This window comes from Andrographis paniculata, unplaced genomic scaffold (assembly GCF_009805555.1).
Source record: "Andrographis paniculata isolate CXL003 unplaced genomic scaffold, ASM980555v1 Contig76END, whole genome shotgun sequence".
Taxonomy (NCBI): domain Eukaryota; kingdom Viridiplantae; phylum Streptophyta; class Magnoliopsida; order Lamiales; family Acanthaceae; genus Andrographis; species Andrographis paniculata.
Window position 1 is genome coordinate 1,786,902 of NW_026137613.1, and position 16,425 is coordinate 1,803,326.

Here is a 16,425-nt window from a genome sequence, read left to right on the forward strand (position 1 = left end):
GTCGGGCATTGAGGTCAGGACGTGATACGAAGTTCGGACCAAGTGAAGTAGCATGTGTAGGTCGGGTGAGAGAGCAGTTCTGGGGCGGTTAGAGGAAGTTGCAACTGGCGAACGGTTTTTTGAAGGTCGGACGTAGTAGAACGGTTGACACACGTGTCAATAGAAGAGAACTTTTGGGGCGGTTAACAACGGTTATGGTAACTGACCAGACGACGGTTCTGAACGTTTTCTTCAAAGAATATTTAAGGATTTGGATCATCATTTGGCAAGGCATCTTCAATCAACTTCAACAAAGCAAAGTCAGATTTGAGGATCACCACTTTAAATTTCAGTCTTTTATTTTCCAGTTTATTTTCTGTACCATACAGTGTTTAGAGATTCCTAATCTCAGGCACTAATTAATCAAGTTTAAGGATATTTTCTATATCTTTGAATTTTACTTTATTTTTGTTGAAAAATTACATCAACAATATTTATTATATATGTAAAATAATCATAATTTATTAATTTTCTCATAAATTAATTTAAACTAAGTTCAATTTTAAATAATTTAACCTAATTTACGCTCAAATTAATAAAATCTAACATAACACAACAACACAACAAAAAATTATTTAATTTGAATCAAGAAATTCGACTTAATTATGTATACGGGTCAACACGAGTCAACCCGAACCCGACACGATAATAAACTGGTCAACACGAACCCGACACGATAATAAACCTCCGTGTCTGCCGTCTCATCTTTCTTCGTCCGACCTCCTTTAGTCCGATCGCCTTTTGACGGACCTCCGTAACACCCGTCCCATCTTTCTTCCCCCGACCTCTTTTCGCCCGACCTCCGTGTCTGTCATTTCATCTTTCTTCGCCCGACTTCCTTTTGACCGAGCTCCATATCGCCCGTCTCATCTTTCTTCCTCCGACCTTCGTTCGCCCGACCTCCATGTCTGCCTTCTCATCTTTTTTCCCCAACTTCCTTTCGCCCGACCTCCGTGTCTGCCGTCTCATCTTTCTTCGCCCGACCTCCTTTAGACGAACCTCCGTAAAACCCGTCTCATCTTTCTTCCCCCGACCTCCTTTCGTCTGACCTCCGTGTCTGCCATCTCATCTTTCTTCGTCCGACTTCCTTTTGACCGACATCCGTATCGCCCGTCTCATCTTTCTTCCTCTGACCTTCTTTCGCCCAACCTCCATGTCTGCTTTCTCATCTTTCTTCCCCCAACTTCCTTTCGCCCGACCTCCATGTCTACCAACTTCCTTTTGTCCAACTTACTTTAGATTGATTTAATGTATCAATTATTAATCTTTTTTTTTTATAGACACACAAATTTCTTTCGGATTCACTTTTATCATCCCAACGTAATTATTTTTATTTTCTCATTGTATATAATTGGCTCACCATAATGATGCACATATATTTAAATGGATCGAGATTTTACATTACTTCGTCTTTTTTTTCCTATCACGTATATTCACATTGAATATACAACTATACTGTCTTTTCTTCCATACCGACACTTCGATTTTGCATATATAGCCTCATTATATTATATCACACCCGCGTGGCGTAGTGCACTGCGAGTCCTAGTATATATATAATAAAAAAGATATGAACAGTTGTTTTCTTGTTGAAATATTCTACATAAACTGTGTTTATGTCTTTCTCATTTAAACATGTTCATTTGTTATTTTAATAAAAATAATGATACATAAATATCAAAATATTATTCCCTCCGTCTTTCTGAAAGGGGTCTTTTAGGGTCTGTTCGGTTTGAGGAATTTTGAGGAAAGAGGAAGAGAGATAATGAAAAAAATTACAATTACCTGATTCAATTTTTTTCAAAGGGGAGGGGAAAGGAAGGAAGGAGAATATAAAATAAAATTATGTTGTTTCCCTTCAAAATGAGAGAACTTTGAAGGGGAGAAAAAGATGTCTATGTTTTTATTTTATAAAATTACTATTATATGCTTAATATTATATATTATTTTATTTGTATTTAATTATACATAAATTATATTATACATATTTTATAATTAATAATTAGTTATAATATTTTTAAATTTTACAATGTAATTAAATTATAAAACATAATTTTATATAAATTAGATTAATTTTATTTTAATTATTTAATTAAACCCTTAAGAGTTAGTTTTTAATTAATAAAATAAATTCATATTTATTATATTTATTTAACACTATAAACGATATTTATCTTATAATTTATTCTAGATAAATAAAATTTATGTTAGAATGATTATTTTGTTATTAATTGATTCAATTTTTTATATATAATTTTATTTTTATTTTATTATATTTATTTAACACTATAAACGATATTTATTTTATAATGTATTCTAGATAAATAAAATTTATGTTAGAATGATTATTTTGTTATTAATTGATTCAATTTTTTTATATATAATTTTATTTTTATGTATGTTTTATTTAAATGATATAAGTATATATATACTTATTTTAAAATAAACTACTTCATTCTTGTATCAAAATTGATGTTTTAATAATAAATTAATAAAATTTTATTAAATAATTTTATTTTTATTTATTTATACAATATAGGGATAAAAGAGTAATATTATTATATTTTTCATTTCTCCCTTGTTTAACCAAACACAACGATACTATTTTTCCTCAACTCTCCTCCTTCCTGTGAACCATACACATTATTACAATTTTAATATTTTTTTCCCTCCTCTACCTTCATTTGAATCATTTGGGTATGTTTGGTTTGAAGATTTAGGAGGGGAAGGGAGGGAATTATAAAAGTTTTTGTGTTTGGTTTAAATTTTGTTAGAGGGAATGAGAGGAGAAGGGACGAGAGGAGAGTCAATTCCTTTTCATTTTTTCCCCCTTTAAGTTTGGGAGAATTCGGAGGAAAGTGATTTTATCAAAATTTCTTTTTATTTAATTACCTATTATACCCTTTAAATATTTTATTAGAAAATTTATAACATCTCTCAAAATTTTAATATTTATTTATTTTATTTTTAATTATTTTGAATAAATATTAAAATAGGAGTATTATATATTTTAAATTAATTTTTTTAATCAAGTTTAATAATAATAATTTTTTCTTAAATTATACAAATTAGCATATAATTATAACTATAATAATTATATTTTACTAATAAATAATTTGAAAATAATTTAGTTTTAAACGAATAGATTTAGGTTGAATAATTGATTTAATTAACTAAATATATTTAAATTAATATAAATAATTAGAATTGATATTTATAATTGACCTAATTTATATAAATTTTGTTATATCTATTGTTATTTGCATATACCATTATTATTTATATGTATTTTGATTTCAATAAATATTTACTTTATGATTAAAATGAATCAAAGTAACCCAGTTTAAGTATATTTTGTAATATTTTTATAGTATACTTAGTTTATATAATTTTGGTTACATTGTTATTATTTATACGTAAAATATTGTCTATCTTTATTGGTAAGTTTAATAAATATATAATGTATATAGTATTTGGTTCCTCTAATACCTAATAATGTAACTTTTGTTTTTATTATATTGGACAAATAAATTTTGTATCATATTTTATGAATAAATTAATCGAATTTTATTAAATATTCTTTATTTAAATAATATAGGGACAAAATAGTAAAATTATTATATTTTCTCTTTCCTCCGCTGTTTAACCAAACACAAGAATAGTATTTTCCCTCGTCTCGCCTCCATTTCCTTCTATGAACCAAACGCACTATTACAATTTTAATAGTATTATTTCCCCTCACTTCTCCTCCCATCCCTTCCATTAAAATCCCTCCACTCCCCTTCCCTCATTTGAACTAAACAAACGGGTTTTATAGTAAATTAAGAAATAATAGTATTTTATTGATTATTAAAAGTATGTAAGAGATTTTAACATGTTTGCTTTTGACTGTATAAAGTAATTGTATGTGTAATGCTATGTTTGTAATTTAGATAAAAGTTACGGGTATTTTGGTATTAGTGTATAATTATTTTTACTAAAAATAAAAATATGTACTTTTGAGTGGAACATATGAAAATAGTAAAAATGATATTTAAATTATGAAGGATAAAATATTAATTTTTGTATAAATTAAAAACATAATTACATATATATATATATATATAAAGTACAGACGTGTTTAGGACAAAAATGTCAAGATTTCGTAGAAATTATCAATAAAATAATACTACATTTGTTCGGCTCTAAGGGTCTCATTTACTTTTTTTGTGTTGCTCTTTAAATATTAATTATTATATCAAAACATAGTACAAATTAAGAAGAAATTGCAAAAATACTTTCATTAGTGTCTTATAATACTAATAGAATGACATTTGTACAAAATAAAAATTATATAAATATAAGAATATTTTTAATGTTAAGTACAATTACGCAAAAGGTAAATGTGACATTTAGAGATAGACGGGAGGAGCGGTATTATTTCTCAATCAATATAAAAACTCAAATGCATACTTTCGTATATGGGATGATGGGAGTATAATTTTTATATATTGGTGGTTGATAAATTATTAGTTTTATTCAAATAAGACTATTTAAGATGTTTTATTTTTTTTATTTGTATAAAATTTGCATAATTAAGTGCATATTTATAACAAAATATTTTATGCATTTATACTAAAATACAATGATATATTATGCAATTTAGTATTTATTTTATTAGCATACAAACATTAAAAAATGCAGAAGAACAAAGCATTAACAGTATATATTCTTTTACTCAAAACAAATCTAACATATTTTTTTAAAAAAATAAAATAAATTAATATAGTACATATTGTTATTATTTTTATATTATTTGCATAATTTCTTATATCCCACATTAAAAAAAAAAAAAGAAAAATTTAAACCAAAATACAAAATAAATACACGACGCTTAAATTTTACAAGTTTAGTTATGCATTTTAAACTTTTAATCATAAGGTTGATTGGAAATTGGTCAATAAATAATACTCTCTTTTATCTCATTTTAATTGTTTGGTTTTCTATAAATACGTGAATTTAGGCAATGGTATAATTAACAAATAATTAAAAATATATATTCCCTCCGTCCCGGTGCAAGATTGTCGTTTACTTTTTGTATGTAAATTTGTTAATATTAGTATTATAATGGTTTGTAATGAAAAAGACGAAAATACTCCTATTAATATTGTATAATATAAAAATAATGTCATTTGTGTAATATAGTGTAAGTTGAAAGGATATATTTATTATATTAGGTAGGTAATACAATTACTAAATTAGGAAATAGTAACCTTGTTATGGGACGGATGAAAATGGAAAATGATAACCTTTCAATGGGACGGAGGGAATATATATAAAAATAGTTAATGTATAATACAAATAACTATAGGTTAAAATTAAAATAACTAATAAAAAAACTTAATTAAGATTTAACAAATTATAAATTATAAAATTTAAAATGCAATTATTATTTTCTAAAAAATGAAAAAATAAATTATATGGAATAAAAATAAATAAAAAATAGGAATGTAAAACGTTGAGAGAAGTATAAATGAGAATTTCTTAGTATATATGAACTTTTTTTATTTTTAGTGAAATTGAAATTATTATGTTGCTACCATGACACAAAAATGGATCTATATATATACTTATAAAATAAAAATTTGAACCAACTCGCCAATACAACTCATTCTTCATTGTCATCACTAATCAACTAAATCTTAACTTACCAAATAAAAATAAAAACTTACCAAATATTACTAGGAAATTAAATGGGGGCAAAAAAAAAATCTGTAGAATTATCAATGACTTTTTTTTGGAAAAAAAATCATTTTTGGTCCTCGTATAACCAAAATTTATTAATTTTGATTCAAATATAAAAATCTTATTAATTTAGTCTCAATATAACCAAAACTCATCATTTTTTGTCCAAATATAAATTTTTTTTTTCAATTTTAGTCTCAATAATCAAAACTTATCATTTTTAGTCATAATATAATCAAACCTTTTTTTTTTTGTCACACCGTCAACAAATCGGATACGAATATGCAAGAAGACTTGCAACAAGTTGAACTGTTGTCTGCTGCAAACTTTATGAAGAAATTGCACAATCTTACAAGTGCACGTCTAAGACAAAAAATAATGAATTTTGATTATATTGAAACTAAAATTGATAAAAAATTTATATTGAAACAAAAAATGATAAATTTTAGTTATATTGAGACAACAAATAATAATTTTGATTATATTAAAACCAAAATTGATAGAATTTTTATATTGAGACCAAAGTTAATGAATTTTGATTATATTATGACAAAAAATAATTTGCTTCCCGGCCCAAGTTTTTTCAGCTTCTATATATGAATAATTAATAACCTACAATAGACAGCCCTACGTTTGTCAGAGACTATCATAAGCCCAATTATGCCATTTTAAATTTAAAATAATAGGAGTCAGGAAAGATAGTCATCCGTTTACAATGCATGGCAAAGCAAGCTAACAACAATTACCTTTATAACACACTAATCTTAATCTTCTCACACCTATTCATCGTTATCTTCATCCCTGCCTTCGCTACCATCACTTAGTTCCTCGTCTTGATCTGTTTCTTCACGACCATCACCTCCTTCTTCGTCGTTCTCGTCCGATTTCTTGTTCTTGCTCGGTGCATTATTTCCTAAATTAAAATAAGATGAAAGTGCGTGAAATGGAGTTCATTTAATGCAAATACATCCGTAAAACTGAGATGAATAACTGAGACATAATGTGTGATGCAAACAATTAAACTGAAAACGAAACTGGATATGGGTGGGAAACTTGGTAAGCTATAACACCAAGGGAACCATCTAGGCTTCTAGTACATTTTCATTTATAACGAGGGCACGAATAAACACACAGGGGCATGTTTAATTGTTTGCTAAATAGAGTTGGGTCGGGTGAGATTATTTAGCTAACACAACAAGTACAATAATAATTGCTAGTAGCAGATTATACCTGTCATCCAAACATGCATCCACAGAAATCAGGAATTAGTCTTTCAAAAAATTGAATTTTAACTAAGCCAAAGCAAAAACTGTATTTACCGAATGCATCGAATATGATTCCTCCACAGCACAATCCTTCCTCAACTTTTACCAACTGAAGTGTCATTCTAGGTCCAACTTCTTGAAGTTTGACAGCACTCTTACTTGATGCCTTATTAACTCTTCCAAGATCCATTGGTAGACTTACAGTTGCTGCTTCGTCGTCCACTTCACTTTCTGATCCATAACCAGCCCTAAAATATGAAATTATGGAAGCCACCAAAACATTAGGAACATAATGGAACATACCGATAGGAATGATAAGAAGCATTAGACTCATGAGATACTAAGGCCCGAAAGACTTGCCAACTACATCTACCTTACTTATGATAGCCTAAGAAGAGAATTACATGCTAGCAATACAAGCTCATGACTAATAACCTCAACATCTACTTGATTGCATATCGTAACTCCATAAACAATTTTACATTTTAGTTCATTGGAAACAGGAGAAGATGGAGGTTAATCAAGAAATACACCGGTTGTAATACAGGCTTCCAATATAATGTCTCATGGATAAAAGATATCAGAACAAAATGAAAAACTATAGCTCCCATGACCCAGTGATTCTTATGCAAAATATTAAGGTGCATGCAAGTGTGAATGTAAAGAGCTCAGGGCCTAGAGAGAGTACTTTGTTAAATAATCACAGACATCCTGAAGAGTTCTCAAATCAGGGGCCAGATGGCTCTGTACAAATTTTCTTATTCGTCGTGACACCCCAACCGGTTGTAATCTGATTGAATAGTGCCGGAAATCTATATGTTTGGTGTCTTTGTTGTAATTTAGCAGCACAATTCTTTGGCATGAAGAAAGCTTGACCTGAAACAAGTCCAACAATATGATGCGGTCCACTAGGCATGCAAAGCTCCTGACGCTAGGTTTCAAGACTTACAGTGTTTATATCAATGGCAGGAAACATGTTCTGAAACATTATAGTTGTAAGCCTAAGATGCTGCTCCCCAGTCCCGAAACCAGAAAGGACAATCTACAAATTAACTCACAAACTTCAGCATTCATATTTAGTGTAATAATTAAAGTGGCTAAAACAACGCATTAAACAGAATAGTTGCAGCAGCTAAAGCCAATCCAAACATTTGTAAAACACTCAGAATTTGAAGAAGGCATAAACCAGCCATTACCAAAGGCGGGTTATCAAAAAGATCTTTATGACTTCTCGGACGCAATTGAGACTTGACAACATCAGCAACCAACGAATACTCAAGAATTTTGAAGGTTAGAGTTGGGCCCTGTGGTGTTCTACCAACCCTCAAGTACGGCGCAGAATCAGTTTTCGATAAAATCAGGAAGTGTGTAACACCCATTGGGCCTGCCACGTTCAAAAAATCTTTGAGATTGTTCCTCTTTTTTTCCTACAAATAAAAGCAAATTCAGGCATTGGGAAAGGTTAATGCACAATCTAAATCTAAGTAGATGCGTCAACTGACGACTGGTAAACAATCCAAATTTATAGTAAGTTCTTAATATCAATTGAATCATGTGGAGAGCAATACAGTCCAGAGAAACAAACAATTAAAAGAAGAAGAAGGAGGAGAAAGAAAGCACGCGACAAATACTCACCTTGAGGTTGAGAGCCGTGAATGGAAGCATCAATTTTCTTAAATCCATCTGCAATTTTCGAAGAACGTCGGGTAACTTTCCCCGAGAAAACACAAAACTCTTCGGGATCTTGTCCCCGGTTACATGGTCTACGGTCGGTTGTTTCTTTATAGTCGGTTTAACAAACGGTTTCCTCTTCTTCTGCATCAACAAACAATTCAGAAAACAGCAAACCGAAAAAACGAATCCCATTACTCAACTTGCAACAGACAAAATACAAAACAATGAGAAAACATGCACTCTCGTTAACAACTTCACACTTACATTCCGAAAGCGAGGCATCTTCCTATAGAAGAACTACAATTCCGTAGCTTGAAATCTCAATCTAATCGAAGCTCCTGAGAAATCAACAGCAGACGCCCTCGCAGTAGGAAACGACGACAGAGCAGAGCCTAGGGTTTCTGTTATTGAAACAATAAGTTCAAAATAATTCGCTGGCCATACCCCTCTTAGATTTACGCTTCTTAAACCATATTTTGGGCTCCAGACAGGCCCAATACCAAATCAATTGGGCCAAATTGATCCAATCCAATAAAAATAACATTAGAGCTTTAAATTGAATTTTGTAAAAGTGTTTTATTGTAATTAATAATCATTTATGGTGAAAATATTGTTGGTGCTATTAAATATTTAATATTCGCATTCCCAATGCGTAAAGCTTAATCTAAATTAATTGTTCTATAAATTAAATAATGCTGCCAGCGTCCTAGATAATTGAGCGTGTTAGATTAATAAGTAATTAAGAAATATATTAAAAAAAATAATTATTATATGGTAAAAATAATTATAAATTAAAATTAAAATAATTAAATAATTTAATTAAAATTTAAAAAGTTATAAAATATAAAATTTTATATATAATTAAAATATATAATTATATTTTAAAAAAGAAAAGACAAGTTATTTGGTTAATAGTCAATTAAGTAGTTATTAATGAACCCCTTTATAGTAAGGTTGTGAATTAGAGGGTGTACTTGGTTAAGAGTCAATTTTAACAAACACTGAAAATCAATATATTTGTTAACATAGAACCTAGAATATGTTAATGATACACTTGACTACTTGACTACTGCATAGTGAAGAGATCAATTGGAAATGTCATGATACATATGGAATTTAGAACTAGGACAAGTAGAAACTCTGCAAGAAGATTAAAAAAATATATATATATATATGTATAAGTAAAAGGAACAGAACTTACAGGGGTATCTTCTTCCATTGGCGGACTGCAATAAGAAAAATTATCATCAAAACTGTTCCAAGTAGAACCAACTCAAGAGCCCTACAAGGCAGATAAGTGGGAAAGTAATTTTAGAATTTAAAATTTGAATATTCATAAACAAAGTACAAAAGATGCTTCTAGATTTGATAAGCAACAAATGTCAATCACACAGCATTGGCAACAAGTCACATAGTATACCCAACTCATCCTCACCAGTGCATGTTTTCATCCACAGCAGTGATTAATGATGACAGTTTTTCAAACTTCAGGATCTTTAGAATAAATGCTTGTTTACACATAAAAAGAGAATAAACATTTTGTTCAGTAAGATTTAAGCCCTGAGGGCGCGGCGCAACCGAGTTCCATTATCCTGTATCAATTGAAGTAAGTTGCTTCTGGATTTCCGTTGTATAATCCTTCGCACCCTAAGTCGCACAGACACATTACACTCACGAATCACCATTCAAAATCTTAACAAAATTAGCAGCAACATTTACCTAGATATGATGATTAATAAAAGCACTTAACCACTCTTGCATATACTTCAATTCCACCCGGATAACCAAAGATGATACATGCTGGCACCGTAAAGTATTGAAAAAATAAAAGATTTAAGAAAATAACCAAATAATTATTAAAGACGTTAAGCCATTGAGCAACTGAGTTGACACACCAAAATCCAACAAACACATTTAAAACAGAGTACAACAACCAATTAAAAAAACAAGGCGAATTGAAGTGATAAGATTGCAAATCTATCAAAGTTTGCGTAAACAGCAACAACGTAAGAATGAAAGTGCAGATGCAATGATACCCTTCCTGCAACGCTTGTGCACCTCGATTGCATATGGAGTTTAGTGAACCAACTTCTTTTACTAACTATTAAAATAAAGAAACAACCATACAATGGAACTTCTTTAAAAAAATACACACATAATATTCGTTCTTTTATTGGTTTATAATTTTGTTTCTTAAAAACTCAAATCTACAACATTTTAGGTAGAAAAATTATTGTACCAAAATACTCCCACAGTCCCTTTTCAATATACCCCTATCGGGTTTCGTAGTATATTTGTTACGTACAAATAATAATAATAATAATGATAATGGTAGCAGGATCTTAAAGAAGGATGATCGGCCGATACGGAGGTCGGACAGGACAAGATCGGGGACGGAAGGTCGGACAGGACAAGGTCGGGCAAAGAAGAAGTATCGGAAGACACGGAGGTCTGTCAAGAGGATAGTCTGTTCAACCAGTTGTCCATCTAAGGAGAAAATATGCACTCATGTCGGTTGGTTCGCGGTAGGATGAGCAGGTCGGATGGTCCGCAGTCGGTTAAGTAGGTCGGGTGGTCCGCAGTCGGATAAGTAGGTCGGATTGGTCCGCAGTCGGATTAGTAGGTCGGGTGGTCCGCAGTCGGATAAGTAGGTCGGGTGGTCCGCAGTCGGATAAGTAGGTCGGGTGGTCCGCAGTCGGATAAGTAGGTCGGATTAGTCCGCAGTCGGATAAGCAGGTCGGATGGTCCGCAGTTAGTTAAGCAGGTCGGATGGTCCGTAGTCGTTTCAGTCGGACGACATGGAGGTCGGACCAAGTGAGGTCGGGTGAAGAAGAATGAGACGGACAATACGAGGTCGGACAAGAGATCAGATGGTGGTCGGTTGATGGGGTGGCCAAGGAGTCGTTTGGTCTGGCGATCAATTAGTCTCTAGAATGGTCAGTGGGTCAATTGTTGGGTTATGCATTTGGGTCAGTCGGTCGGCCTGCGGTCTGTCTGAAGTATGCTGGGCGTTGTGGAGCATTCGTTCGGGACTAGCCGTCTATTTAAAGAAGTAAAGCGCCCAGAGGCGGTCGGTCGGGCCGGTTGAGTTCTTGAACTGGTGGAAGCGTTTGACGAGACGGTTAAAGACACGTGTCAATGAAGGAGGAATTAGTGGGCGGTTGCTGTAACCAACCATACGACGGTTCTGAAACGTTTTCTTGAAGGAATATTTAAGAATTTAGATTTTTCACCTTCAATCATCTTCAAACAACAGCAAAGTGATTCGGGGATCATCCTTTAAATTTTCAGTCTGTAGCATTTACTTTCCAGTTTATTTATGTAACGTACAGTGTTTAGAGATTCCTAATATCAGACGCTAATTATATCAAATTCGAAGATAATTTCTTATTTTCGGATTTTACTTTTTTATTGTTGAAAAATTTGCATCAACAATATTAAATAAATAATATTATTTTATTGGTTAGCGAAATATCTAAGATGTTTTGAGATTTTCACCCTTTTAAGTTTATATGCGTAATGATATGTTTGTAATTTAAGTTAAAATTAAAGATATTTTGATAGTAATGTATAATTACTTTACTGAAATAGAAAAAAAAATATTTTTAAATAAAATATACGAAAATGATAAAAAAAAGTATTTTGAATTTAAACTGATGAAATATATAAATTTATTTTAAAATATTTAACAATATAGTTATAGTAAAATATAAATCAACACGAATCATAAAATAATATAATTAGTTTCTGTTTATTAATCTAATAGTAACACAATAATATAAAATAAAATAATACAGTATAACATAAATAAAGCCTAACAATAAAAAAATAATAAGATAAAATATAAATCAACTCTAAAATGAACTAATATAATTTTTATTTTTTTTTATAATAAAAATATTTCAGTATTATCATCAAAATAAAAAATAATTTAATCAAACATGCAATTCTTAAAAAGTAGAACAAATAAAAATTAAAAGTATAACAAGTTGAATTTAAAAGTGCTGAACAAAATATTAAACAATACTAACATTTTTAGGTTTGGAAGAAGAAGAAACTACTACCAATCCACAAGTATGACAGAAAAACTTGGCGGTGTAATCGACAAATGCTTCATCGAGCAGCCTGTGCTTGGGCGTGTTCGAGAAGCTGGCTGACGAGCTTATAAGTCCTCCCCGAAAGGCTCTTAGTGTGATCGATGAGTTGCTCGTACCTGCACCATAAAATGATTCATAAATCATAGAGACAAGAAGTAGGTAATAACGAACAAGGGGAGAGTGCTTTTTCTTGGTTGTTCGAATATCATGAATGAGGAATATTCATATTTGCAGAACTTACACATTCGGGTGGTTGGGTTCAATGACTATAGTTCCTGTCTTTGAATCAATCTTAGCATCGAGCTTTGAAGTCCTAATGAGATTTACAATCCAGTTCTCCGCTTCCTCATAATTCAGATTAAGCTTCTCTGCTAGAACGCTGTCACAAAGATTGCCAAACGGTAACTCAGACGGTGATTACAAATATGAAACATGAAAATGTTATGGTAAAGAATTTGGATTATAAAAAGCTTTGGGTTCTATTTTACAGATCAAGAGAAAACTATGTGTTCCGACATTGTTAATAGGACTAATGTTCCAACAACAAAAGAATTTCAGGAGAAAGCTTTGGGTTCTATTTTACAGATCAAGAGAAAACTATGTGTTCCGACATTGTCAATAGGACTAATGTTCCAACAACAAAAGAATTTCAGGAACATACCCCATGTCGATGTGGTGATGAATGCGACAGTAGGTCTCAAAAATGAAAAGACGAGCATTTTCAAGGAAGTCGTCTCTCAATGGAACCACCACAGTGCCCAAATTAGCGTCTTCAGCTCGTTTCCCAAGAAATGGATCATTCAGTATAACCTACATTCAATGAGTTGATGACTAAAATTATGCAATACAGGATCAATACTACAATGGCCAGTTGCAAAATCGATCCACGGAATAAAATTAGAATTTTACAAGCTTATACTTACTTCCCTCAAAGAAAAAGAAAGAAGAAAAAAGCATAGCATTCTCAATTAATTAAAATTTCCATTCCATGAATGAATTGGATAAAATTCACTTGGCTTTTAAAAGGTTACATTAAAGAAGGCCAAACTTAACTTCTTCGGGATTGAAAAATAAACAACTATGAGACACGAGAACAAAACTTAGTAGCAACAGTTGTAACAAAATGAAGTGACTACTTATTTAAAGATAAAACAAAATATGACACAAAACCAGGGAACTGCAGAGCAAACGGGTCTAATTCAAACATAAGTCATTGGTTAACTTTGTGAATGCTGGACTAGAGCAGATCTGCATATTGGTAAACTAATTCTCATGCAATTTTAAGGACCCAAGCAATATATAAACGAATATAAAATAAAAACTGAGCACATTATCCTGTTGCCATAAGTTCCAAAAAAACACGAGTTACAAGGCAATAAAGAACTAGGAGGGCTTACCTCTTCACACTCTTTCATCTTTTTTTGAGCCCCGTCAAAGTCATAGTTGACATAGACACATGCCAAAAACTCTACAAGGGGATCTTCATAAGAGTACTGCTCTTGCTGGATCACCTTTATAAATTCCTTAAATTGTGGGCGTCTTCGTTTGTTGACAATGAAGGCAGTTGCCAGATAACGCATAAGATGGGGAGCATTTGTTTGAATGGCATTCAGATACCTGAATTCGTTTTTAAATTAGAACATGCTGGATGAGTGGGTAATATAACACTTTCAATTGGTGTGAGCAAAGAGAACAGAAAACTACCAGGTAAGCACACAGCATACCGAGACATATGAATGTAACTAGTTGAAAATTAAGATATCGAATATCTCATACAATATCTTTTAAGCATATGACCAAGAAAACCAAGATAAATCATCCCTCAATATTACGTAGGCATGAAAATAAAAGGAAAACATAACAAGAAAATAAAAAAAGATGGTCTACATAGCAAACACCTCTGTTGTGAAAAGTCTTGTAATCAATGTCATCAACCAAATATATGAATAAAGTACGAATGGCAAAAATAAAAAATAATCTATTTCAGAGTCATACTTATCCTGATTAAACAAGTCAATTATCTGTGTTCTTCCGTTGTCATGATTGAAGAAGATGAACAAACTCCAGTGCATTAGCCATATCCTGCTTTGCACTTGATTCATCGGTGAAGAAAAATTCTGTAAGGAGTAGATGTCACGGTAAGTTCAATTAGCACATCAAAAAGGGTATAATTGTTAAAGCTACTAAGTGCATCAATCGACCTTAGAATCGATGATTTCCTTCAATCGATTAAGCTCCTCCAATGCAACATCCCAATTTTGCATCAGTATCTCTGCAGCCAATTTCCCCCACAATGCACTCAAATTCCTCTCACTGTTAGGGCACAAGGCCCGGTACTGATACAAATAATCAGCAGCTCCAGAGTAGTTTCCACATTCAAATTGGAATTTGGCATACTGATACAGTGCTTCTATCTGCTCCGGACCAATCTGAACAGCAACTTTGATTAAGCTTAAATTTTAATTATTTACATAAGACCGAAACATAACCTTTCGAGATTTTGTTTAGAACACTTTACTAGTCAATCACCCAACCTAATTGAGAAAATAATTGAAAAAAGTAAATGCATTTTTACTTCTATAAGTTTTCTTGAAGTAAATTAGCAAATGTGATTTTTTATTTACTTTTTTTTATCCTGATGTATATCAAACAAGGTGTTTGTGTAACTGAATATACAAAACGTTCTGAAAGCAAGCATATCACGATAACTGCAATTTGGTCATCACCTTATAGCGATCATTAAGTAACTGCAGATTGTACTGTTTATCAGCTCTCAATTCTTGAACAGCGTTTGGATTCTGCAGAAAAGCAATCAAAGGAGCTGCAGCCTCTTCCAATGCCTTCAGTCTACCAACGACCTCAACCCTCCTATCGACCATCTCTATATCATACAGAAAATCAAGGAAATTATAAGATGGTTTAATTCAAATATTAACATTCATGAGCAAAATTTGCAGTAAAACCCTAACTAGGTCCTCATATAAAAAAAAAAAAAAAAAAAAAAAATTCACTCAATATTCTCTCACACCTTCCACCAAGTCGACGCATCGACCAGGATCGTTTATAACCCGAATTTAATTCGGTTAAAGTTTTTGTCAGAATCGACAGATTCTCGCTGGATTTAAACTGAACAGTCGAGACGACTAAAGTATTTGCAGCCACTCGAAAAATGTAACGAAATTTCAATCGAAACACGTACCCTGCGGAACATCGTCGGACCGGTAGAGCGACTTGTGAATATCCATAGCATAATCAACCATGTTGGTATGATTCAGAAGCTCAATTTTCGCCTTCAAAATATCCTCATACAGACCACGCTCCTGCAAAAACTCAAGCAGCGGGAACACCAGATGCCTGTCCAGATGCGGTGCTATAAGCTGCGTCAAATCGTACTTCGCCGCCATCGTTCGTCGGATTAACTTATTCGGAGCGGCTCCGGCAGCTGCGAATCAAAGAATAGCACGGTTGTGTTCTGAGCAAATCAGAATTAGGGCTATCACTTGGGTTGAACAAGAGTAGATACAACTTACTTGGCGGGCTGAAATTGGGCCATATGATTAAGCTTAATTTGATTGGGCTCTTTAATTGAGGGTTTTGGACTTTTATATTGGGCTCAGTCCAATGTT

At 31.9% G+C, this 16,425-nt stretch overlaps 2 protein-coding genes across 2 annotated transcripts; both read right to left on the bottom strand.

The window, feature by feature from the left end:
* Positions 1 to 6,412: 6,412 nt before the first annotated feature.
* Positions 6,413 to 9,998, bottom strand: LOC127266462 (peter Pan-like protein). The gene is made up of 8 exons (XM_051296726.1): positions 9,904 to 9,998; positions 8,967 to 9,103; positions 8,664 to 8,843; positions 8,225 to 8,455; positions 7,978 to 8,070; positions 7,717 to 7,904; positions 7,083 to 7,276; positions 6,413 to 6,676 (listed from the first exon to the last, which is right to left on the bottom strand). Exons 2-8 carry the CDS (start codon positions 8,982 to 8,984, stop codon positions 6,543 to 6,545), a joined length of 1,038 nt encoding a protein of 345 aa, XP_051152683.1. The 5' UTR covers positions 8,985 to 9,103; positions 9,904 to 9,998; the 3' UTR covers positions 6,413 to 6,542.
* A 2,634-nt stretch (positions 9,999 to 12,632) lies between these two features.
* Positions 12,633 to 16,291, bottom strand: LOC127266461 (eukaryotic translation initiation factor 3 subunit E-like). Its single transcript, XM_051296724.1, has 8 exons — positions 15,999 to 16,291; positions 15,526 to 15,680; positions 15,001 to 15,228; positions 14,795 to 14,916; positions 14,197 to 14,416; positions 13,461 to 13,609; positions 13,041 to 13,178; positions 12,633 to 12,915 (listed from the first exon to the last, which is right to left on the bottom strand). The coding sequence occupies exons 1-8, from the start codon at positions 16,201 to 16,203 to the stop codon at positions 12,816 to 12,818; spliced, it is 1,317 nt and encodes a 438-aa protein (XP_051152681.1). The 5' UTR covers positions 16,204 to 16,291; the 3' UTR covers positions 12,633 to 12,815.
* Positions 16,292 to 16,425: the final 134 nt, after the last annotated feature.